The 26,716-nt window shown below is 39.3% G+C and overlaps 1 protein-coding gene across 5 annotated transcripts in view; it reads left to right on the forward strand.

Moving 5' to 3' along the window:
* Positions 1-26,716, forward strand: part of dgkk.L (diacylglycerol kinase kappa L homeolog) — a 100,102-nt gene that overhangs the window by 53,235 nt on the left and 20,151 nt on the right. For 4 of the 5 annotated variants that reach the window (XM_041572565.1, XM_018229613.2, XM_018229617.2 and 1 more), the window contains 9 exons: positions 1,596-1,702; positions 3,398-3,523; positions 4,902-5,004; positions 5,483-5,645; positions 21,419-21,527; positions 23,250-23,389; positions 24,551-24,632; positions 25,251-25,342; positions 26,587-26,686. In XM_041572565.1, the coding sequence (XP_041428499.1) occupies positions 1,596-1,702; positions 3,398-3,523; positions 4,902-5,004; positions 5,483-5,645; positions 21,419-21,527; positions 23,250-23,389; positions 24,551-24,632; positions 25,251-25,342; positions 26,587-26,686 (1,022 nt within the window). The remainder of the gene's footprint in view (positions 1-1,595; positions 1,703-3,397; positions 3,524-4,901; positions 5,005-5,482; positions 5,646-21,418; positions 21,528-23,249; positions 23,390-24,550; positions 24,633-25,250; positions 25,343-26,586; positions 26,687-26,716) is intronic. The other variant, XM_018229614.2, reaches the window with a different exon arrangement.

Here is a 26,716-nt window from a genome sequence, read left to right on the forward strand (position 1 = left end):
CTGCACATAAATGACCCAGCATATATACAATTTAATAGACAGAATGAAGGAACATTAAGAGAGTGGTTACAAGTGTCCCCAGTTGTCTAATGAGATATAATGTGCCTCTATTAAATCCAAGAGATATTGGGGGTTATTTATAAACACTGGGTAAATTTGCACCTGGGCAGTATCCCATGGAAACCAATCAGATGAATGCTTTCAGTATTCAACCTGCCGCTGGCGGATAAAAACTAATAACTGATTGGTTGCTATGGTATACTGCCCAGAGGCAAATGTGCCCAGTGTTTATAAATGAGCCCCACTGTTGTGAATTGAAACTGGATGTTATGTCATTACAGATTTGTTTTGTACAACTTGATGGACACTAATTAATAGCTTTTGGCAGCTGGATAGCCCTGCTCAATAAGTGAAATAAAGGGATGGCTCATCCAATGTCTTAACAGAAGAATTATAGGCCACAGTAAAATTTAAATGAGATTTTTAGATTTGATTAAATTACAGGGATTACATTTGTTCAATTATTGAGAGCTACTAATAGATAGTATGCCATTTCACTGTTCATAAAATGCAGACTCTTTACATTTATTCAGGATCTTTCATTTCGACTATTTCCAGGATTAATGATCCAGACTGTGATCAAACCCCAGTCCAGAAACACTTGTATTGTCACTAGGAATTTCCTTAAATAGCTGCCCATGTAACTGGCCTGCACCAGCATCCTCTCTCTGTCAGTTGAGAGGGGGCGAGATGACGCAGGCACATAGAGACACAGAGAAAGAGAGAGAGCGAGAGAGAGAGAATACCATTTACCCTGTATGGCAGAAATCCTTGAGGAGGAGGGGGAATGACGGTCTTTAGATGTGAAATGATTCACAGGCGTTTTGTGTTGTGTATGAGCCAAGTGAATTAGAAGTTCATTTGTGCTGCTGCATACAAGTGCACAGAAAGCAGAACAGTTACATGCATGGGGCACCTATGGCATATACTACCTACATATACCTTATATATAGTGAATAGAATACCTCTCTTGTAAAATATAAGGATATTATAAGTTACCAAGGAGTTCCATGAACAAATAAAAATATGAGGCCTAAGGCCAAGTGTTTTTATACAGGTCATGGAACTCCAAGGAGACTTCTAATATCCTCATATTTTGCAACAGGGGGTACGTTATTTATTATACAGTAAATACACAAGATTCAGTGAGTCATGTGACAGCAATGACCACTAAGCTCTGATTATAACTAAGCACCGTTCATTTATGGCTCTTGTGTATTAAATATATATTACATCAACAACATACATATACAGATATCCTTTTGTTTTTTTTTTATCTTCCCCACAAGGGTAGCAATAAAAAACACAACACTATTACCATAACTATATTGTTTTAGATAGGATTTGGTAAAATCATATGACTTGAATAATAATAATACATAGGCCAGTGTCTACAAGAAAATCTACTCATGTGGCTTTGGGGTTCTTTATGTACCAAAGTATACCATACTAAAGAAACCTGGTTTGTTCTCCTATAATGCTCCATGCCGACTATTAGTTGCCTTCTGACATGTTATTTTCCTTTTTATTTACAGTCTGCAAATTTAAAGCTCACAAGCGGTGCGCTGTGCGGGCCACAAATAACTGCAAATGGACAACACTAGCGTCTGTGGGAAATGATATCATAGAGGACGAAGATGGAGTAAGTGTATAATAACTTATTTGTCTTTTGCTGATCATCAGGGGCCTGCCTGCAATATAATCATGACAGATGTATCAAATGAAGAGGGTGACGTGACCCCTGAACAGAATTAGCCAAGGTTCATTACCACATGGGAACACTCAATCTTAAGCAAGACAGGTTCATACAAATGTCAATATTTTCTTGTACTGTAGCTTGAAAATGTCATAAAAACTGTAACCATTTTAGTGCCATACAATTCAGAATCGAATGCCCCTCTGATTTGTACGACAACCTGCTGCACAGATCTAAAAGCTGGTTAGCATGGAAAGGGTTAAAGTCATATACTCTTCTCAGCAAGGTTTTCCAAAGGGCAAATAGGCTAGGTATTCAGTTTGTTAAAGGATCATTGCTAGACAGCCATACATAGCAAAGGCATACTGTTGTCAGAGTAAGAAGTGGTTAATCAAAAACAATGGCAAATATTTAGCAATTTTGGAAGTTTTGTATTAAGCATTGAAAAATTCTTGCCATTCGTTGCTTGCCTGGGGAAAGTGTATTTCCTGGTACTCGTGTGATTGCCTCTTCTTCTTCTTTGGCAAAAATAAGCAGTCTGCCTTTTTGTTTGACATACAGTAGATCTTGTTTGATGGTATGGAACACCTTCCTACCACCCCCCCACCCGCAGTGTTTGACACCTTCAAAAAGTCCCAGGCACCAGCACTATGGCCACACATGATACTGTACCATCAGTAAGTTACAGAGAGCAAAAACAGCATTTCACTTCTGCCTTTGGAGTAAACCACTTGGTTTCCAGCCAACAGAGGAAAATTTACTTTTATAGCCTCTTTTTACTTATCATATTTTGAAATATTTAAAGGAAAACTTTACCCCCAAAATGAATATTTAAGCAACAGATTGTTTATATCATATTAAGTGGCATATTAAAACATCTTATCAAACTGGTATATATATTTAAGTAAATATTGCCCTTTTACATCTCTTGCCTTGAACTATCATTTCGTGATGGTCTCTGGCAGGCTGCAGCCTTAGAGATCACCTGACCAGAAATACTGCAACTCTAACTGTAACAGGAAGTGTGGAAGCAAAAGACACAACCCTGTCATTTAATTGACTCGTGTGACCTAACATGTATAGTTAGTTTGGTATGTTTGTGCGCACTGTGAATCCTATGATCCCAAGGGGCAGCCTGTGTTTTTTAAAATGGCAATTTTCTATTTAGGATTACCCTATGGCACAAACTAATAAAAACTAGTATATGATTATGAACATGGTTTATTTACATGAAGCAGGGTGTTACACATGAGCTGTTGTATTCAATATCTTTTTTATAGAGACCTACATTGTTAAGGGGGTATAGTTTTCCTCCAAAGTTTTCATGGGCACACTTTCTGCACATCAAATATTATGGGAGACTTTTGTTCCTCTGTAAATTTTAGTAGTGCAGAACAGTGTTGTAGTGGCCATAACTGTCTGTATAAGATTAAAATAAAGTGTGAAGAAGACAAAAATCAGTTTGCTTTCTTTGCCCTGTTTACTTCAGGTCCTCAAAATGTATATGTGTCAGAGGGATAAGAAAGCAAATTAATATTAAGTAAGGAAGTAGTATACTGAATAATGGAGAGACAATGTTATTGCAAGATGTAATAGGCAGCACATTCAACTATGATACTGAGTGCTTATATTTTCTTCCAGGTGTCAATGCCTCACCAGTGGCTAGAAGGCAACCTGCCAGTCAGTGCCAAGTGTGAAGTGTGCGACAAGACATGTGGAAGTGTGCGGAGGCTGCAGGACTGGAGGTGCTTGTGGTGCAAAGCTATAGTAAGGCTATTCTTTTACTTTCTCCGATAGTTGTAAGAGAAGTGTCTCTCCTACTGCTTATTTTACCTTTTGAACTCAGGGGTCCATTATTGGATGCTGTGTAATTCCCAGTTCTATGACGTCACTGACATTAGTTTTTTCCATTCCCATTACTTTGTTATTAAAGCTAAAAAGCCAGGAGCCCATTAGGTTAAACCCTTCACAAAAAAACCTCTTTTACTAAAGCTTTTCCATCATGCTTTGAGCTAAGCAAGAAAATTTCCTTTAATGAGGCCAAATCATCCAGCATAGCTTCAACATATATGAGTGTGTTTTTCCAAAGATAGGAGCCACCTACTGTGATCACTGACTCTGCATGTCCTTACATAAGCTATAAAAAAAACAAACTCCATATATCCAGTAAAGGCAAAACACACTTTAGGTAAGCCATTCTTTAAATACATTTAATGCAGTGTCTAGTTAGAGGCAGTTGCAGCCATGCACTGACTTTACCACGCTGTATAAGTGGTGGAAGATCTAATTCTTCTCAGGGATCCTGTGGTAGCAACTAAATACTAAATCAACATGTTTAATTTATTTCCAGAATGCCTTTACTGGTTTTAAGAAACTCCAGACCCAATCCCAAATGACTGGGCTGAGTATACCCAGTATACCCAGTATACATATGGCCCTAGACTACACATGGCCATTTCCGATACTGACCTGTTATCTGCCTTGCGGACTTGTCCATGCTCGCCATGAAATAGACAACTGTGTGTGACCCAAGCTGTTGTCCTTTTTTTTTGTTACTGGGACTGCACAACAAGGTTTATGTATTTTATATACTTTGTATTATATACTGAGATAACAGCTAGTCTTGCCCCGAGGTTAATGCAAATAGATTTTTGTTCTAATACTTGCAGAAATATCCAGTATCCATTGTTCCTTATTACTGCACATAAAATGTGAGCCGTTCATCTAAGTATGTTTCATGTAAGAGTGAGCTTGCATCCCAAGTAACATTTTCTGTTTGTGGCCATGCCCCATGTTGATTATCTGGTGACCCAAACTGTCACGGGCCTGTATGTTGTCCCTGATAGAACCCATAACCCCATTCAACATAATTGTCCACAACTTCTACCTGCTTATTTCTTGGACAGTAAGTTGCATTGTATTGTGAGCCTACATTGTAAACCCCAGCCTCTGCACGTAAACCATTATGGCAGTTGACCTACTCCCCATATGTATAGGACCATGATGGCTTCCAGGTTATGCCGCCTACAGGTTGTAGTATGTCCAAGCATTCTCTATCTCCTTTATATCTACATTTTTCCACTGATCCACATGTATTTATTGTTTGTTATTGTAATAACTGTCATCTCTGTAATTTTGTCCTCAGGTGCATACATCCTGTAAGGAGCAGCTGGGCAAAATCTGCCCTCTTGGACCTTGCAGAGTCTCTATTATCCCTCCTATCGCTCTGAATAGCATTGACTCTGATGGTAAGTGATACTGAGAACCCATTTCCTACAACACCTACAACATGTCACACTATGAAGTATTCAGAACTATCATAGAGAATTGGCTCTGTGTCGAATAAGAAATAGGAAGGCATGAGTTAGAAAATTGAAGTAAAAACATTAGGAAAGTAGCACACTCATTTAGGGCTATGTACTAATTGGCACTAAGCAGTAGTGCATAATGAATAATGTACTTCTGCCTTAATATATAAGGATATTAGAAGACACTAAGTTTTATTGTTTAACTTTCCAGTAGATTCTAATAGCCTTATTTTTCCAAAAAACCCTAATTTTTACAAATGGGGGTACAGGCTATAAATATTGGGGCTAAAGCTGGCTATAGACACAAAGATCCTATCGTAAGAATCGAGGATTTGTACGATTTTTGGACCGTGTGTAGAGAGTCCCGACATTTTTCGTCCGGCGGTTGCACAAAATATTCTATTTTCTATCCTTTTAGGGTTCTGGAAGGCGACCTCACCTGCCTCATGTGCCAGCCCCCTACTCGTCTTTGTGAATTCCAAGAGTGGAGACAACCAGGGTGTGAAATTTCTACGGAAGTTCAAGCAGTTCCTTAACCCTGCGCAGGTCTTTGATCTCATGAATGGGGGGCCACAGCTGGGGTAAGTAATAATAAACAGGAATCAGTGACTCATCGTGGAAATTGAAGACATAAGGGCAAGCTAGAGACTATTTTAACTTATCGGAGGTGGGGGGCAAGTTCTAAAATCTCTTTTATTCCATTTTGTTATTCTAAAATGTGTAACATTGCATTGTACTACTTTTCCTCTAAATCTGTCTGTGCTATATTATTGAAATGAGGAACCTCCTATTTCTGTTACATGCATAAAAAAGCATACCTGTAATTCTGATTCCCAGTATGCTATGCAGATCCCTTGAGATAGTGTGACAGTATACAAGGGTCACACAGTCAGTGTATAACCCACAAAACTTCTGGACAGCATCAGGGGGAGATATCTAGGTGTGTACTTATGGGAAGCCATGCAAATCTGATCCATGTCTTAGTTCTTTAAAGGAACAGTTCAGTGTAAAAATAAACACTGGGAAAAAAGATAGGCTGTGCAAAGTAAAAAAGGTTTCTAGTATAGTTAGTTAGGCAAAAATGTAATCCATAAAGGCTGGAATGACTGGATGTCTAATATTTTAGCCAGAACACTACTTACTGTTTTGCAGCTCTCTAACTCTGAGTTAGTCAGTAGTGACTGGAAGGGGGACACATGGGACAATTGATCCTAAAGCAACAGTTATGGCCCATGTGCCCCCCTCAAGTCACTGATTGGTTACTGCTTGGTCGCCAGGGTAACCAGTCAGTGGATACCAAGAGAGCTGAAAAGCAAGAAGTAGTGTTCTGGCTATTATGTTACACATCCAGATACTCCAGCCTTTATACATTACATTTTTGGCTAACTAACTATATTAGAAACATTTTTTATTTTGCACAGCCTATCTATTTACCAAGTTTTTATTTTTATACTGAACAATTCCTTTAAGGGGTGGTTCACCTTTGAGTTAACTTTTAGTATGTTGTAGAATGGCTAATTCTATGAAACTTTTCAATTGGACATAATTTTTTTTTTTATAGTTTTTGAATTATTTGCCCTCTTTTTCTGTCTTTCCAGCTTTCATATGGGTCACTAGCCCCATCCAAAAAGCACATGTTCTGTAAGGCAACACATTTGTTGTTATTGCTGCTTTGTATTACTCACCTTTCTATTCAGACCCTTTCCTATTCATATTCCAATTTGTTATTCAAACAATGCTTGGTTGCTAAGATCATTTCGACCCTAGCAACCAGATTGCTGAAATGGCTTATCTGGAGAGCTGTTGCAAAGCGAAATAACCAAAAACCACAAGAAATTAAAACCAACTGCATGTTATCTCAGTCTCACTCTCTACAGCATAGTAAAATGAATTTAAAGGTGAGCGACCCCTTTAATTGCAGTACCACATCTCACCACTTCTGGCAGAAGGTAGGTATTTCCATTGGTTGCCCCAAAACAGTAGCTTAGAGTTTCAGTTTTAATGCACACACTAATGGTAGTAATGTAATTATTTTTGAACACACACACACACACACACACACATATTTATTTAATGTTCATGCTAAAAAATGTATTTGCATTATATAGTCAAAAGAGGCTTCTGTGTTGTTTAAACCAGTCATGCCATTTAGTGGTGCCTAGAAGAGGGCCACATACACTGGCAGATTTCAATAATCCAGCTGCACAGAAAATGCTCATACAGTGTTTCCTGTGCTCCAGCAGTCACGGTGGTGTAACTAGAAGACTGACACAAGGAGGGGTAGTTTATGTGGCTGCTGCATGCTAAAGGTTATTTGTCCTTGCTGTTGTAAACCAAGAACACTTAAAAGATAAAATATACTGGCCTGGCAACTTATTTGGAAGCATTCCAACTCCTAATTCTATTTTGCAGTGAAATAAGCAGTTATAGGTTTCATTTTTATTTTGTTACAAGCAGCACAGCACTATAGGCTTGTATGATTACAAGGAAGTGTTTTTTTATGTGACTTTAACATCCTTGTGTGTAGCATATGATACAGTGAAATTTACTGGCAGGTTAGCAGAAAGGATTACCGCACATGTTAAAATTGATGGCTCGCGCTTTCACTGCTTTTTTTTGTTTTGCACTTTACATAAGCTTCATAGCTAATAAACTTAAGGATAAAAACTTGCAGATGCCACAATGCATTTATGTTAAAGCCAGGTCCGGACTGAGAATTAAAATAGGCCCTGGCATTTCAGGTACACAGAGGCCCAAACAGCCCCCACCAGCCCACTAAATACTGACTTTCTATGGCACCTTATAACAGCCCCTCTGGCATTTACCAGAACCCACAGATTGCCAGTCCGGGCCTGGTTAAAGCATTTGTAAAGTTAAAGGAGAAGGAAAGTCTCCCACTTGGGGGTGCCGAATGTTAGGCACTCCCAAGTAAATTTATTTACTCACCTTAAACCCCAGGCTGGTGCTCCTATCAGCAGAAAACTGCGCGGGGTTATTCGAGTGAGCACCACGGATTGATCGACTTCCTTCTTCAAATGTCCCGGGGCAGACGCATGCGCAGTAGAACGAAATAGCCGATAAGTTCGGCTTTTCGCTCTAATGCACACGTGCAGCCACGAGAAGAAAGAGGAAGCCAGTAGAGGATTGTTCCATGGTGCTCGCTGGAATAACCCCAGTGTAGTTTTCTCCTTAGCACCAGCCCAAGGTATATGGTAAGTAGATACATTCACTTAGGGGTTAAGGGTACATTCCTTCTCCTTTAAGCTGGTCAAATGTAGCCAGTGCCATCACTGTTCAATATCTGATGCCAAATTATTTTGGTATATCTCAATCAAATCTATTCAGGTCTAAATAAATAGTTGATCAAGCAAATCTTAAAGGGGGTTGTTCACCTTTGAGTTACATTTTAAGATGATGTAGAGAGTGATATTCTGAGACAATTATGTTTTTCATTTTTTATTATTTGTGTTTTTTGAGTTATTTAGCTTTTTATTTAGCAGTGACCCCTATTTGAAAGCTGTGAAGAGTCAGAAGAAGAAGACAAATAATTAAAACTTTAAAAAATAATGAAGACCAATTGAAAGGTTGCTTAAAATTGGTCATTCTATAACATTCTAAAAGTTAACTTAAAGAAGAAGGAAAGGCTGCAATTACTTGGGGTGCAAAAATTTTAGGCCGGTGCTGCTATCAACAGAAAACTGCGCCGGTCCGGGGGTTATTCCAGCGAGCACCATGGAGCAATCGGCTTCCCTCTTCTTTCTTTCTTTGCGTGCAAAGTAGTGTGAAAAGACGAATTAAACGAAGCAGTTAGCTATTTTGTTCTACTACGCATGCGTCTGCCAAGGTAAATTTGAAGAAAGAAGAAGAAGGAAGCCGATCGCTCTGTGGCGCTCACTGGAAGAACCCCCGGGTGCCTAACTTTTTGCACCCCCAAGTAAACTCAGCCTTTCTTTCTCCTTTTAAATGTGATCCACCCCTTTAAAGTCAAAATGAGCCAGTAGGATTTATTTATGGACACAGGCGCCAATTTGCACAAGTGTTATTTCCAGTAGCAACCAGTCGGTCTCTGCTTTTAGTTTCTTACTTGTAGTTTATTGTTTCAAACATATTGCTGATTGGTTCCTGTTGTGAACTGAACATCACTGTACGACTTCCCCTATCATGTGAATCCTTCAGACTAAAGTAGGTGTTAAGTACAAGACTGCCTTGCACCCAAGGCAGAGCAATTGCTCTTATGCTGAGGCCATAAGGAAATGACTTGTACTGTGTGTGCAACAGTGATCTCTGCTTGTGAGATAATGTAGTAAGACATGCCAGAAGTAACCTGACAAGTACATGTTTTTGATAAAAGCTTTTTAAATTGAGGATAATTTGTCTGAAATGCACATTATATTTATTTCTTTGTCAAACACATTTACTGCTCTATAGACAATAAGCGCATTGTATTGTCATTTAGGCAAAGTGGCTACCTCTAGTGGTTATATTGCTGTATTACAAGTCTTAGATTGCAATTTAAAACCACCAAGTTCATAAACTGCAAACATAATAACATTTATTTATAAAGTACCAGCAAATTGTGCAGTGTTTTACAGCAAACAGATGTGTATTATCCAGTAGGGTCAGTGCAAAACGGTGCTACTATGAAATACTAATACTCTAATGCAACTTAAATGATTCATGCTCTGTGTCCAGGACTGAGGGCCGGAGTTATTTGATTGCACTTGGATAAAATTTTGGGGTAACATAATAGTAAAATTTTCAAAACATTAGTGAAGCTGGTTCCTAAATATCCATGAGTCAATTCTATATATAGAACAGTACCATTTAATGACGCTACATAGAGCTTTGTTCAACCGCCAACTCTTCAACATTGGGTCAAATTTACTAAAGCACAAAGTGCATTTTTAGCGAAAATTCACCAAAATGACAATTCGCAGGGAATTCACCAATTTACTAAAAGGTACATAACAAAATTCTGTTTCACATGGTTCTGCCCAGCGAATTCATAGGATGAAACTACAACCTCAACATTATTAAATCAGTGACATCATATCCTGTATTCCAAAAAAAGCCATAAAAAAAGACAAAATGTTGACAGTTTTTCATATTTTAATGTGGCATTATGTTTACAAGTTGTAACTGTTAAATGTATGTTATTTACACTTTTGTAACCATTTGAAGCTCATGCCAAGGGTGGGCTCTTGTCTAGGACAATAGAGGATCTCTTTTGTCTTAATTTTTGCTCCCTTGGACATTTTTAATAATAAGTGGCCACTTCCAGCAATTTCAACAGCATCACTAATAAAGTCATATATATGACCTGTATGTACCCACCATATATAAATTGACCTAAGCATAAGTATGTTAACGAAGTTTCACTAGGAACAAAGTAAAACTAGAGAAAATTCAGAAACGTTTGCACTGACACATTTTCACTGGCGAAAGTACCCCAGCAGAATTTTTGATAAATAAATGTTTTCGCAATGAAATAATGTCTGACGTAGTTGCACAAAGTATGGAGGAGCCTTCCGTATCCAAAATCACACCTAAGTAAATTTGCCCCATGATCTTAAATAGATATTGCTAATAAAAAATCTATTAGGACATGTCTGAAGTTTTTGCAGTCCTACAAGTAATTCTGTTTTCCTTTTTAAAGGACAATGCAGAGATACAGCTACAGTGAGGACATGTGCCTTTCATAACTTCCTATTACAAACAGATATGGTTATGAAACATATACTGCATGTTTCATAACTGTACATATTTGTAATAGATGGTTAGGAGGAAACTTACTTTTATCTTGTTAAAAGTCTAATATTTATGCTGGCCTCCTATAAGCTGATTTCTCAGATATTTGTACTGTTGCCCATGGACACAAGTGGGTGGACCTATTTTCAGTGGCATATGGAATTAACATTAGCAACCTCATATTTGTGCTGAAATTGGTCATCGTTTAGTTGCATTTATTTGAATAAGAGACTGGAATATGAATAGAAACAGAGAGCCTGAATAGAAAAATAGTAACATCAATACATTTGTAGCCTTACAGAACATTTGTTTGTTAGATGGGGTCAGTGACCCCATTTGAAAATCTGGAAACAGTAAGAAGGCAAATAATTAAAAAATGATTTAAAAGAATGAAAGAAATGAATTGAAAAGTTGCTTTTGTAGGGAGTGTGTGGAGTTTATATCTTTATATTACCTTATCCAAAGGTGGATAAGAAAGCCCAGATGTCTGGTCTGGAGACAGTAGGATTGAGGGAGTCAGTAGGATTGAAGGGACAGCATTTAACATCTCACGCTAGTTCCCTGTGCCTGTGTTTACTTAAAGTTCATGCCATTGTAATCGCTGTATCTTGTTCATTGAACAAAGCATTAAATATTCGTATTTTTCTACAAACCCTACGAGCATAGAGATTGTTCTCATACCCCTAGACAATAAGTGAGTCGGCACTTGTATAAGTAATTACATTATACTGCTAAATCTAAAGGCAGTAATCTGGTCCTATTCTGAAAAAGATTTGAATTAGCCATTCTATAACATACTAAAAGTTGACTTAAAGGTTATCCACCCCTTTAACAATGGAACATTGCTATACGTCAGCACTAGTCATATGTGAGTAGCCAGAATTTCCAGATACTTTTGTGCTGGTATAAGCAGCTCATTAGTGTACATATATCTCTCTAGTTTACATTAGCTATCCATATTGGCACACCGGGGGTTGTGGGTTGGTTCCAATTTAGAGTAATTTGCCTGTGGGCTAGGGAGAAGGCTATGGAGAGAAAGTTCATTGTGGGTGAGGCATAATGTTTAAAAGGGTCTTTGGGTATTATTAAACCTTTTAGGGTTGATACTTTTCCCAATATCTTGGCAATATCACTTCCAGAAGGTATGTATTAACATCCCTGGGCATTGCCAACATCTTTAGCCCTCCGAGGAGACATTTGGATACATATGGTACAATCTAGTCTGGTGGTAATATGCACTATGTATTAAGTAAAGTTGTAACAATGATAATCTCTGTGAGATAGGGATTCTCATTGGGGCCCTTAAGCTGGCCATAGACGCAAAGATCCGATCGTACGAATCAACGTACGATCGGACTTTCCCATCTCCCGACCCTCCACTAACCATTCAGATCAAAGTCTTTACCATTCCGATCAAATAAGAACAGATCACCCAATGTTCTGCCCCTGACAGCAATCGTACGATACTTATGTCTGACAACACTAGTGACAGTCTCCCACTGAAAATCGTACGATGGGCAATACACGCAGAGATATTATCGGCAGGCGACCTGTCGATCGACCAAACGACCGATCTCCGACGGACGAAAAATGTCGGGACTCTCCACACATGGTCCGAAAATCGTACGAATCCACGATTCGTACGATCGGATCTTTGCGTCTATGGCCAGCTTTAGAGCATCTGCCCATTGATAATCTGTTAAATGCCCCGGGTCCCTTTCCCAAGCACTTCTGTTAATTGGAATCTTAACCAGTTTGCCAGTGCATTTTATAGTTTGCACTAATGTATGTAATAAAACTCCTTTATTACTCCTTTAAACAAATCATTATATTTACAGGAAAAATGGTACATCACCATCAAGCCTTTAAATGGATAATTAAAATATACTATGTAAATACTTCCATGCAGAATGCAATTATTGTTCTTAATTGTGCAAACTGTTTCACAACATTTATCACATTCCCCTAGCAGATGCTAAAGTGAGAATTTATTTTTTATGAAAACCTGGTTAATTAGATATAAACACTGATGTGTTGAAAAAAAATATTTACATACAATCAGCATACCTCCCCTTTAACTCCTTCTGTGCTGCATCTGGGTCTTTAGTAATCCATGTTCCCATGTAAACAAACACCAAGTATGCTGTGTTTCATTGGTTGTCGGTCTCTTTTAAGGCAGAGTTGCCAAGGACGCTTTATGTTGCCTTTATTTGTCAAAGGCACAAATTAGCTATAGCCATAAATTCAACCCTTCAAATTGATCCACAGTGCATAAATATATATATATATATATATATATATATATATATATATATATATATATATATATATATATTTATATTGATACATATAGTCTACTCTATAACAGAATCAGGAAAGGCAAAACAAAGGTAGCTGTGTACAAAACAACTTTGCACAAACTAGTTTATTTTTATGAAGTTATATATTCATATTTCATTTGACTGTGCCTTTGTTTTGGTCTGTGTGTTTTCTTTGCCCTGCTAAGGATTTCATGTCTACATTTAGCCGATTGTACTGGTTGTTCCACTTCACTGTGTGACAGCAGTTATGTTAGAGGAAAGTTATTTTAAGCTCCAAAGAATGTAGGGGGTTATTTACTAAACTCCAATTTTTTTTAAACATGAATTTTTCTAGATTTATTAAAGCCCGATGCTGCAAAAAGCCTGAATCCAAAAATCTGCCATCTTAGACGTGTTGAGGTTATGTATAAGTGTGGCAGAGATCCCTATCCTATTTTGCAGTTTCCGAAAAATCCTGGCTTTTCAGGAAAAAATAGAGAAATTCTGGAAAAAACTCAGAAAAAAATAGATTTGGGTATTTGCTTGATTGTATCAAGTTTTTATCTTAACAGATTAAATCAAACTTTTTAAATAATAAATAAGGTCAAATTGTGGCTTCTAATTTGGTCAGACTTTTTTTATTTAAAAAATCAGAAATTAGATTTTGAGAAATAACCCCTGTAATGTTTAGTTTATTGAAGTCACTACTGATAAAAATAAATTGGAAGGGGTACTGTTATACAATACTGTATACTGTTAAACAATAAAGGGATCCAATGTAATAAATCATCTTTTAAAAAATCGTCCAGTTTGTTCATTTTCAGCTGGAGATGTGTGCTGGTCAACAGTCATTTAGAGCTGTGGGACAGCCAACTAGTAAAGAAATGGCTTTTAGACTGTAAGCTCATGGACCTCTACCGTGTTGCTTTTGTATGTCGATTTGTATGTTCAATGTATCCCCCCTTTTATTGTACAGTGCTGCAGAATATGTTAGAGCTGATGCCTTAATAATAATTAATGGTCTAACTAGACTAATCGTATTGTTCGATTCACTATGCTAAAATATGTGCAGTTCTGGAATGCCTAGTGAGCCCACTCCAAACGGTTCATTGTTCTGGTATAGTTTCTGTTTTTACTTGATGGACATTGGGGAAGTCAGACCATGGGGATTGATCATCTGAAGATGTTGTGTGTAGCCAGCTTAAGATCCAGGACAAAGACATGAACAGAGAGCCGTGGACCCAGCAGAAACCCTTCTCTAAAGTTTGTGGATAAAAATAGACAGACAAGTTAAACAAGGGGCTCTCTACAGACTTGACAGAAGTTGTTCCGCCAGTTTAACTTTCAACAGTCACATTCAGACACTGACAACTGAGGATAATATTTCATAAACAAACATAACAATGCAGTTTACATTATATATATTTTAGCACAAGCTCTACTGTTTGTAAGTAAGCTGAATGCCTGTTTCCTGATATGTCTAATAATATCTTCTATAATCTGTTACCAGATCTGCTTTGTCACAGTGATAGAAGAAGTTCTTCTGCTGGCAGAACCCCCCCCCCCCCTCACCCACGCTATGTTTCTTTTCTTTCAGTGCAGGCTGAAAGGACCCCATCCCTATTATTTATGGCTTCAATGGCTAAACTTGGCAGGTGTTAAGGCATTATACTTGTTAACAGTAACCTAGTTAACCCACAGACAGGCTGGCATTTTATATGAGGAGCCAGTGTCGGAAACCTCCAGGACTCCACCACACCAACCATCCTCGACCCCCCTTCCACCTCCTATGCCTCCTGTTCCACCACCACAAACCCATAACACCACAAAGTAAAGACAAAGTGGTTCTTCACTTTTTTGGCCAACAAACAGAAATGTACAACAAGACCAATAATCCTTGATCCATTAGGCTTGGTGGATTATAAGTCTCATGGCCACCACAACTGCTTATATACCAAACAACCCCCGATTGGTTGGGGGATTTTAAAAAAAAACCACAAAATAACTATATCTGGGCATGCATGGCCAACTTTAATTTAGGACTTTAGAACAGATAAATCATTTAAGGTAGTGATTCCCAAGCTGTGCAGATGGCTACCTTTCAGGAAGGAAGGTTTGTTTGGAGCAGTTGTAAAGGTGGGGGGTCAGTCTGAATGCCAATTAGGGTAATATTTGGGAAGAATGACTATTTGCTCTCCTAAATATACCTGAATGCCCAGCTTGAAGGCTAGTTAGGGTGAAATTTGGGGTGAATATTATTTGCTGACCCAGATACTATTGGAACTGTGGCTGAATGACTAATAGACCCATATTTTTGTTTATATGTAACCTTGTTATGAGTTAGGTTACACAGAGTGAGCTAATAAAATCAATACATGGCATATATGTCAATCCTGTATCCCCCCCCCTTTAAGTTCAATGCCCCCTTTGGTGGTTCAATACATAACAAGGTTACATATAAACAAAAAATATTGCTTTTCTTAGTGTTTGACAGTGCAGAAAGGGCCGAGATCTGTGATCTCAGCATATTAAGTGCAAGACCTTTATTAAAGCCATTGGTTAGAAATTCCGTGATTACTTATGTAGTGCTGTCAGTCCAGCTCACGTGTCTGGCTGTGCAGCAGTTAAGAAAGGTCCTCCATACCTTGTGGTATGCCTTGTAGCGGAAGGTTTTCTCGCCGAAGTAATATCTTTATGGTCGCTGGTGAAATAATTTTTGCGACCACAGCTGTGTTTCAAGTGTCAGGCCGTCAAATGGAGCATGGCTAAATTGTGGTGTCTGGCTGGACCCTGAGTGAGTAGGTCCAGCCATAGAGATAGTCGCCACGGCCTGGAGACTGACACATTGATCAGGTCCATGTACCATAGTCTGTTTGGTCAATCTGATGCGATAAGAATTGTTAGAACTCGTTCCTGCTTTATCTTGGCAATTATTCTGGGAAGAATTGCCAGAGGTGGGATGCATATACTTTGTTGAAAGTCCATGGACTTACAAATGCATCCATGAAGGCTGCTCCCGGATCTCTGGTTCTGGAACAGTAACATGGAAGCTTGAAATTGTGTCTGGATGCTAAGACATCTATGTCCAGCATTCCCCACTTTTGCGCTAACTGTTTGAATACTTTGTCCTGTGAGGCCCATACGCCTTGGTCTATTGTTTGTCATTCCCAGTTTAGGACTGCATGGCTGCATCGCCAGGTTGCTTCGCGTCCCTCCTTGTTTGTTGATATAAGCAACTGCTGTGGTGTTGTCTGACTGTATTCATACTGATCGTGATCAAAGCTTGTCTGTCCTGTGGAGGGCCAGTACTATCATTCGCAGTTCTAGGATATTTATCGGCATTTGTGATATCTTGGCATGTCCAACGGCCCTGGAGAGTGAATGTGTGGTAAACCGTACCCCAGCCAAACTTGCTGGTGTCGATTGTTGCTACTTCCCAGACTGTGAATGTGTGGTATATCGCACCCCAGCCAAACTTGCTGGTGTCAGTTGTCACTGCTTGAGCCTAGCTTCATCCAGTGTTCAAATGGACGCGGATTGTCCGCCAGGATAGACTTTCCCTGGTCGAAGGTTTTGAGGATCCTTGTTCCAATGATGGAGGAAGTTGCGCTGTAATGCCCGCATGTGGAACCTGGCATACGGTATGGCTTCCAATGCTGCTACCATGAAGCCTAGTAGTTGGAGACAATCCCATGCTGACACTGTTTTCTTGCGTAGGAATAACTGGGTGCTGTTGATAACTGTTTGGATCTTGTCGTCAGTGAGTTGGACTGTCTGATGTTTGGAGTCGAATATCAGCCCTAGAAACTGAATTTTCTGTGATGGAATTAGGGCACTCTTGTGCTGGTTTATGAGCCAGCCGTACTGTTCGAGCACTTGTAGACAGATGTCTGTGTCTGTTACCGCCTGCTTCACCGACTGAGCTCTTAGAAGCAGGTTGTCTAGGTAAGGTAGGATGTGTATCCCCATGCATCGCAGGTGTGCTATTATAGGGCTATGCAGAGGACGAAGGGTAAGGCCGTAAACTGGAAGTGTTGGTTATTGGTTGCGAATCGTAGTAATGGTTGAGAATTTTGATGGACTGGAACATGCAGAGGTAGGCATCCTTTAAGTCTATTGAAGTCAATTGTTGTTGGGTTCCATAAAGGCTATGGCGGAGCAACTGACTCCATTTTGAATTTGTGTTTGTAAACTAACTCATTTAGTTTCTTTAAATTTCGGACCAGTCTGAAGGAACCCTCTTTTTTTTGCTACCAAGAATAGGTTGAAGTAAAACCCCCTGAATTTTTGTGCCTCTGGCATTGGGACAATGGGGGTCATTTATCAACACTGGGCAAATTTGCCAATGGGCAGTAACCCATGACATGCTGCATTTATTGTTCTACTTGCAGCTGGCTTTAAAAGGCTAATCACCGATTGGTTGCTATAGGTAACTGCCCATGGGCAAATTTGCCCAGTGTTGATAAATGAGCCCAATGACTCCTGCTTGCAAGAAGGTGGAGGTTGCTTGATTTAAGGCCTCTTGTTTGGATGGGGGAACCACTGAGGGAACAAATGTTTTAGGAGCATAGTGGCAAATTTGTAGCCAGTCTGTATTATATGTAGGACCCATTGGAGTCCTGCTGAGGGCAGTCATTATGATATAGGCTTCTGGGTGGCAGGCTTCCTAGCTTGTCTGATGCTGCCACTGTGGTCTGCCCTTCCGTGCTCCACGGTCTGAGTTAGTATTCCTGAATGAGGAGGATTGAAACTCCTATTTGGGGCTGACCACCGTCTCTTGTTGTGGAACCTATTAGTGTGGTCCAGGCACCCCTTTTTTCCCGTTGGAAGAAAGGTACTTTTAACTCTAGTCTAATTTGTAATTATCTGTTTCAGTTCTGGTCCAAAAAGAGAATCTCCTGAGTATGTGAGGTTAAGCAGTTTGTTTTTAGGTGCTGTGTCATCTGACTAGTGACATAGCCATAATGCTCTTCTGACAACCACTGTACTAGCTGTGGATCTTGCTGCCAATTGCACTACTTCCAAAGCTGTGTCTGCTAGGAATGCCAGAGTTGTATGTAGTTTATCCACCTCCATGCATAGTTGTTGTGCTGATTCTGGTAGTTGACATGTCAGCTTTTGAGCCCAGTGTTTTGCTGTGCATGCTAGCCCTGCTGCAGCTGTTGCTGGACATAAAATTGCTGTGGATTGCATATAAGCTCTTTTGAGGGCTGACTCTTAACTTCTTGTCCATTGGATCTTAAATGCTGCCTCCTCCGTTGGGAGGGTAGTTTGTTTAGATAAACGTGCAGTTGAGGAATCAACTTTTTTGCAGACGACACAAAACTATCCAGCCCAATTAATCCATCCAAGATGTGGCATCCTTGCAACACGATCTTGACAAACTGGCAATCTGGGCAGCTAAGTGGCTAATGAGATTCAATGTTGATAGATGTAAAGTCATGCACCTCATGGGATGTAAAACTATCCAAGCCAATTATACCCTTAATGAGACTGCACTAGGCAAATCAATTATGGAAAAGGACCTTGGAGTCCTTGTAGATGATAAATTTGGCTGTAGCAAGCAATGCCAGTCAACAGCATCAAGGGCAAATAAGGTCTTGAGCTGTATTAAAAGGGGCATAGAGTCACGGGAGGAGGGGGTCATTCTCCCACTCTATAGAGCACTTGTAAGGCCCCATCTAGAATATGCTGTACAGTTTTGGTCTCCATCACTGAAACAGGACATTATCGTATTAGAGAAGGTACAGAGAAGGGCAACTAAGCTGGTAAAAGGTATGGCAAATCTTAGCTTTGGGGATATACACGCTGGAGAAGAGGCACTTAAGGGGTGATATGATAACTATGTATAAATATATAAGGGGATCATATAATAATCTATATAATAATGCTTTATTTACCAGTAGGTCTTTCCAGCTGACACAAGGTCACCCATTCCGATTAGAAGAAAAGAGGTTCCGCCTAAATATTCGGAAGGGGTTTTTTACAGTGAGAGCTGTGAAGATGTGGAATTCTCTCCATGAATCAGTTGTACAGGCTGATACATTAGATAGCTTTAAGAAGGGGTTGGATGGCTTTTTAGCAAGTGAGGGAATACAGGGACTAGTCTGATTGCCATTTTGGAGTCAGGAAGGCAAGTTGGAGACGCTTCAGATGGGGTTTTTTTGCCTTTCTCTGGATCAACTAGCAGTTATGCAGAAGGTTGAACTTGATGGATGTGTGTCTTTTTTAACCCTTGGGGGTTTATCCCATATTTTGCATGGCTCTTCAGGAATAGTATTATCGATCAGCAATCTGGTGGAGACCATTCGTTATCTATGGTTTGAGAAATTGCTTTGAATACTGGAAAGGATCAAGTTTTCTTTTGGTGGACTCATAGTACTTTCTCCGCTTTAGATACTGTCATGACTCATCCTTGAGTTCTAGGGACCCCATCATTGCCTTTAATAGCTAGCCAGAAACCTCTGGTTTGGCAAAAGTATTTGGTTGCTCTGAGTTAGAGTCTGGTGATCTGAAGCCTGCATGTCAGAAACACTCACTAGGCCAGATTCCTCATCCGCATACCTCCCAACATTTTGGAAGTAAAAAGAGGGACAAAAATTTTTTTCCCGCACGTAGCACAGCAATTTTTTGACCACACCCCTTTCCGGGCCACACCCCCTAATTACCATGTTTGTTTTACAAAATTTGGCAGGTTATGAAAGTTTGAAAATATTTCTCCTTATCTAAACTGTGTTTTTGTGTCTCAAAATTGTTACAAAGTATCTTATTTGCACCTGTTAGCTGTTCTGGGCTCTCTGCTAAAAGCCAATTAAGTGAGAAACTTTGTTTCTTTTTCTGGCTGTTCAGTGCAGAGAAAAGAGGGACTTTCCAGTACAAATGAGGGACTGCGGGTTGAGCTGTCAAAAGAGGGACTGTCCCTCCGAAAAAGGGACAGTTGGGAGGTATGCTCATCCGGGAGGGATTCCTCTGGTTCTGAGAGATCTGAGACTCTCTCTTGAGGGGTAAATACTGTGGAGTGGTTTGAAAGTTGGATTTTATCCACTCCAGAAAATCTCCAAATTGTTGGGGAAGCTGAGATGTTGAGGGTTTCTCATGTAATACTGCAGCTTGACGGTCCTGTACCACAAGGGGAGAATTGGTATTACTTTGGTGTTGTACTCTGCATTGTGAGATCCCTCTTATTCTCTATAGGGCTGTGATTTATTGGTGCTGTGGACAAAGTAACTTGTGCAGGGCTAGTCATATCGTCTCATGAAGCACTTAGCAAACAAACGCCGTTACAATAACATTTTGAAAGCTATTGTGAGCTTTTAGAATGTTTTACAGCGGCTCATCTCGCTACTGTGCCGCACGCTACTGTCACAATGACGTCAGATGTGCGACGCTCGCCAAGTAACATAGCCGTGTTCGACCTCGCATTGTGACGTCCAACATACAACGTTTCGCCTTTCACGCCAGTAAGGGGCAATGCACGCGTAAGAATGTCTGTAATGAATGGGGGAGGCTACTTGCGCTCCACTTCCGCAGCATTACCGGTTTTGTTAGATAGTAACATCACTCTGATGGTGTTTTATCTGGCTAATTTCACTTGCTGCAATTTGCAGCAAGGAGGGAACACGTCTCACAGTTTGAGATCACTTCTATTCCTCTGTGACAGCCAATGTTATTTTGGGAAACTCCTTTTGCTGCAATCTGCCAGCAAAGAGGGAGACTTCCCACGCGTTGAGAGACAGCTCTGCATGCCTTAAACCTAGTAATCTGAAGTTTAGGAAAAGAGAAATAAAAAAAAAATGGAAATATTTTTTTTCTGTCCTACACCTCAGAGGCAGGACAAAGAACTGGGGATGGGAGGTGGAGCCAGACTATATATGCCTTCAATTGGAGTGGGGGTGAAATAAGATTATAAAAGTGTATAAAACAAGGATGACACCAACTTCAAAGCCGTAGCTAAAAGTATCCACTAAGCTATAATAATATCTTGATGAGACCTGATGAGATTTACACTATTTTAATACTATTACAGCTAAGATGCTAAAATATTAATCAGAGCAAACAGTAACCCATTATTAAGGGCTCCATTGAAAAGGACAAGGGACCCTGGACAATGGAAGCTTGAAATTATCATATCAGCATGTAATGCTATATAGTGAGTGATTTAAGCCTTGTTTTTCTTACATTAAGTTTATATACACAGCATTTTGCCAGAAGGAAGTGAAATTCTGAGATGAAACACAGTCTTTGTACATTTTGAAAACAATTATAACAGAAAGGACCTTTGACAACAATGTTCTTCAATTCCACAGGCTGCGCTTGTTCCAGAAATTCTCTAACTTTCGTATACTGGTGTGTGGTGGAGACGGCAGTGTTGGGTGGGTCCTGTCCGAGATTGACAAGTTAGGACTGCAGAAACAGGTATGGGAAAATTCAAAGTATTTGAATCTTTCAGTAATAACCTTTTATGCTTCATTTCCTGGCACTTTCAGGATAATAAAATAAATCACTGAACCCTAACAAATCTTTTTCTTTAAAGGGGTTTTCACTTTCCAAACACTTTTTCGGTAAAGTTCTTTTCAGATTGTTCCCCAAAAATAAAGACTTTTTTTCAGTTACTTTTCATTTTTTATTTGTTACTGTTTTTCCAAAATCTAAGTTTAAAGTTTAATGTCCCTGTCTCTGGTGTTTGAGTCTAGCAGCTCAATAATTTAGGTGCAGATACTAAACTGTTACAATTTTACAACATTTAGTTGATACATTTCTCAGCAGCATCTCTCGGGTATTAGCAAATATTGGATCAATTCTAACAGCTGCCTTTAATGAAACTCAGGAATTCTGCCTAGTAGGGACAAAGATAACAAATGTATCAACTAAATATATAATTTTAAAACAGTTTTCAGGGTCTGCGATTCCCCCCCCTCAGAGCTGCTTTAGAAGGTGAAATATGACCCTTTACTCTTCAATATTAGAAAAACAGTCACACACAGAAAATAGAACGTAATTGGAAAAAGTCTTTATTTCTTGTGAACTATCTGAAACCAACTGAACTGAAAAAAAGTGTGAACAACCCCTTTAAATGGCCTGATATAACATACAATGTTTGCAGTTAATGAATCTTTTTCCTCCTCTTCTGTTGCAAGATGTGGCCCTTCAAACAGTGAATCTCAAACATTATTAAGGACAATGAAACCCCACTTTACTTGGGGGAGCTGATTTGTTAGGCATCTTGTACCTCACCTGTAATTGCTATTCTAGAGCCCCAGGTCAGCACTCCTTTTCTCTAAGGGCAATGGCACATGGTAAATGTGTTGCCCGTGTTAGCACAGATTGAACAAACCTTACTGGCACCATTTCCTGTGGTTAAGCCAGATCACTGTGCGTAATATGTTTTATTTGCAGCAATTTCAAAGTTAGGCAATGGCAAAGCATTTTCAGGAGGTTTGTCGCCCCTGGTAATGCAAATTTTACCGTGTGCCATTGCTCTAAAAAACACCATCAGTCCAGGTGCTACGTTGCCATACTCTTTACTTTTCCCAGAGAAGCACCCACCCAGGCACCACCCTCTACCACATTATGTATAATACATCAATTGTTCCAGGCTTACAATGGTGATCATGTGCTGGCCCACAGCAAGCCAGAAATGAAAAAGATGGCATAATGTTGCTGTAATGTAAAGTGCATTGGTTTGGTGCATTTTATAAAGAAGAAATACTTTATAAAGAGGAATAATGGCCCAGAGTTCAAGGTTAATGGTAACAACAATGGGAGGGGGTCCTATCATATTGACACCCATCCCATTGAATTGAGGCTTACGTATTATGCATTGTTCATATTTTTGTTTAAGCATTGACAAAATGTGCAAAAAACATCTACCAGTGGTATACTGAATACTGAAATTAACTCTTGGTACAAAGTTGATCCAGGGACTGGTCACTTTGGAGTCAGGAGGCTTCAGATGTGTTTTTTTTTCACCTTCCTTCATTTAGACCTAAAGGTTGAATTCAATAGATGTGTGTTTTTTTCCAGTTACTATGTAACTATGCTATAGACAGAATAATTTAGTAACTCATACAGTTATTCCATAATTATAAATTTTTCCATTTGCCCTACCTAACCACTCTCTGTGTTTTCTATTTACAGTGCCAGCTAGGAGTTCTGCCACTGGGCACAGGGAACGACTTGGCACGGGTGCTGGGTTGGGGAAGTCTGTGTGATGATGATGCTCAGCTACTACAGATTCTAGAGAAGCTAGAACGTGCCACCACCAAAATGCTTGATAGGTATGAACTATTAGAAGCACAGGGAACCTTTTGACCTCAAAAAGGGCATCGAAAAAGGATGCAGGATGTGTACCAACACTACTGTATGCATCTAATGCAATTAATTATTAATTACTGTAAACTCATTTAGTCACCTGCAAGTGATTAGAGAGATTTTGTCTATAGTTATGAACAGATCCCTTTACATTGTAAGGCTTGATGATTAAAATTAAGGATCTTCTTCGCCTTGAAAAGTTATTATGCAGAGAGATATACTGGGTAATAAAAAGTCTTAAGTTTGCACACATCTAGGGGCAAATTTAGCATAATGGCAGTTTAGAGCTTAATAAATAAAAACTCTCCCACTTTTAAATCATTCCTATGGGATTTTTAGAATTGTATTTATCAATGGGTGAAAGTAAGAACTCGCCATTTGGTAACTATAGTTCCAAAAATCCCATAGGAATGAATAGAACATGGGTGAGTTTTTATTTATTAAGCTCTCAACTCACATTTTGATAAATCCCTAATAACCCTTAGCAACCAATGAAATGTTTGCTTTCAAATAGCTGTCCTGTAAATACTACCTGCTATTGGTTATTAGACAAGTAGCAAACTATGTGTTACGTTACCCCCACAGCCTCTTTAAAAGCAGGACATAATCAGTGATGTGGACAGAAGTTTTACTGCCTTCTCTGCTCTCACCATTGATCCATATCTGGTGCCCTGCAACAAGAACTTAACACTTTCTGATACGACTCCATCATAAGAGATGGCCCAAAAAACAGTACCAGCTAGATAAATTAATGCGCATGGGAATTAATCATTTGCTGACTACTTATTCCCTTAATGTGACATGGACCACACTGCTCCATGGATGTAATCCTTTCCTAACTAGTGTACATAAGCTCCTATTGTGAGCCACAAGAGCCTGATTGGATCAGGACAGTGGAATAATGATAGTTCTACTTTCAAGCTTCCTCCTGCTATGAGTCTGTAGTCACAGATAAAGCAATAATGATGTAGTTTCACTACATCTCAGTTTCCTAGGACCCAAGTGGCACAAGTCACCTTTTGTTCTCCAAGCACATAGCTGCATGTACCCATGTCAGAACTGCAGGGTAGGAAGGACTGCACTGAAAGTTCCATCATTAATTCTGTTGTTGTTTTTCTAAATTCTAGATGGAGCATTTTAACATATGAGTCCCCAAAGCACTCTCCCCCATCCATCAGAGAGGAGGAGAATGGAGAGGCCAGATTTCAGGTGAGAGCAAAAGTGTCTATCCTTTTCCTTTAATAAATGTATTTGTAATGTATTTATAAGTATAGCTCATTCTGAGTTACTTTCTACACATAAATGATTCTTTATATAGAATTAAGGGGATGGATAGTTAGCTGGAGATAGTACAGGAGATCTTGAGTGAATTTGAATTACTGGCATTGTTAAAACATGACTGACTAAAGGAGGAGAATGGAGAGGCCCAGCAACAAGTAAAATGTCACCACTTAGTTCTCATTTACAGAGCTCAACAGGGGATGTAAGTACCATCGTTTTTAAAGAAGTAAAGGGCAGAGTCTTCACTTATAATGTGTAAACACATGCAGCACTTCACATCATTGTGAAGTGCAAAGACCTGTGCCTGTGGGTTCTCTTGGTATGACAGGGTGCAAAACAACATTTTGGATTTGTAGATGGCTTTGGATATATGTTTTTCTTTAGTCTGGGTCCCCTAGAAGTTAGGCAGGTTACACTTGGACAAGGGGTTAACCTTCATAGATGTGTGTCATTCTTCAGTGTGATTTATTAACAAAGTGTAAAAACAAATAGCCACTCATTTCTCTCTGGTTCCATTGTGACTTGTCCGCCCTCTGTTTTTGGCAGGTACAGATATCCCAGTATGCTGAGTCTGTTGCCTTTCACCTGGCTAAAATTCTGGAGTCAGATAAGCACTGTGATGTCATTTCATCTGCCAAGTAAGATTCCTGACACATTTATGGCAGGGTTAGTCTTGTGATTGCCAGAATAATAGTATTTTCTACTTTATACCTTCCAACATGTTTTGATGCTTTTTAACTGATTCATTAAGACCTTAGCTGTTCCGGCACTTTCAGGCCTTATATCCAGTCAAACCGCACCCCTATAAAAGCCTGCAATTTCCAGTAAAGTTATGGAGACATGCTTTCTTTTATCCTGTGATCATTATTATATGCAAAGGAAGTTATACATTTGGGACAAATGATTGGCACAGTTATATTAAAGGGGACCTACCATCTATAAAAAATAATCCAAATCCTATTTTATCACGTTCATCAAGCAAAATGAACATTATTTACACTGTTTCCTTCAGTCTGGGATGTCCTTATTATAGCAAGCAGGCAGGAGCCATTTTGTAGACACTGTTATTAAGAAAAGCCTTAAATCATCTCAGAATCTTGTTTGCGCACCAGAATGGGGGACCTGATGTCCATCCCCATGCATTGGCTACACAATTAAATGGTTAAGAGAATAGTCGGGGATGTGGGGAGCGCAGTGACATCTAGGAAGTGCTGAATGGAAAGTGAAAGTAACTTCCAGCCCCGCCTCTATGCCTAAGGCATAGAGGAGGGGCAGGCAATATTTGATTGAAAGCTGAGATTTAAGAGAATGGTTGGGAATGTGGGGAGAGCAATGACATCTAGGAAGTGCTGGATGGAAAGTGAAAGTAACTACCAGCCCCGCCTCTATACCTAAGGCATAGAGGAGGGGCAGGCAATATTTGATTGACAGCTGAGATTTTAAAATGAATTTACAACAGCTATGAATGCTTTAATAAAAAATAAAATTTGGATTTCATGTTTAATTTGAAAAGGACTTTTGTTATACATTTTTGTTATGTCTGGGTAACAGGTCCACTTTAAATGAGTAACTGATTACCTTGACATGAAATTGCAACAGTCGAGATTATAACTCGTCTGTTGTTACGTATACGTTCTGATTGATTAGCTGCACCTTCAGTTGAACTTAACTTTTCTGTATGCCAGTCTTTATTTTAAAAGGAGTCTTACCACCAGTCCAAGCAACGATACCTTTATAGGAAATGCAACTTCCTCTGAAGTTTTGCATAGATGGGAATGTCATTTTGAATGACTGCTCTGGCTACAATGGACCTAATAAACAAAAGATACATTTATGGGACAGCAATTCATAATCATCCCCGTTATTTTTCTTCCTCCTAAAGGTTCCTGTGCCTTTCAGTAAATGATTTCATCACTGAAGTTGGGAAGGCGTATGCTAGGGCAGCAGAAAACCGTGAAGACTCAGATAACATGGCAAGAAAGGTAATGAAGCAGGAACATAACAGACCCAGT

This window comes from Xenopus laevis, chromosome 8L, assembly GCF_017654675.1.
Source record: "Xenopus laevis strain J_2021 chromosome 8L, Xenopus_laevis_v10.1, whole genome shotgun sequence".
Lineage (NCBI taxonomy): Eukaryota > Metazoa > Chordata > Amphibia > Anura > Pipidae > Xenopus > Xenopus laevis.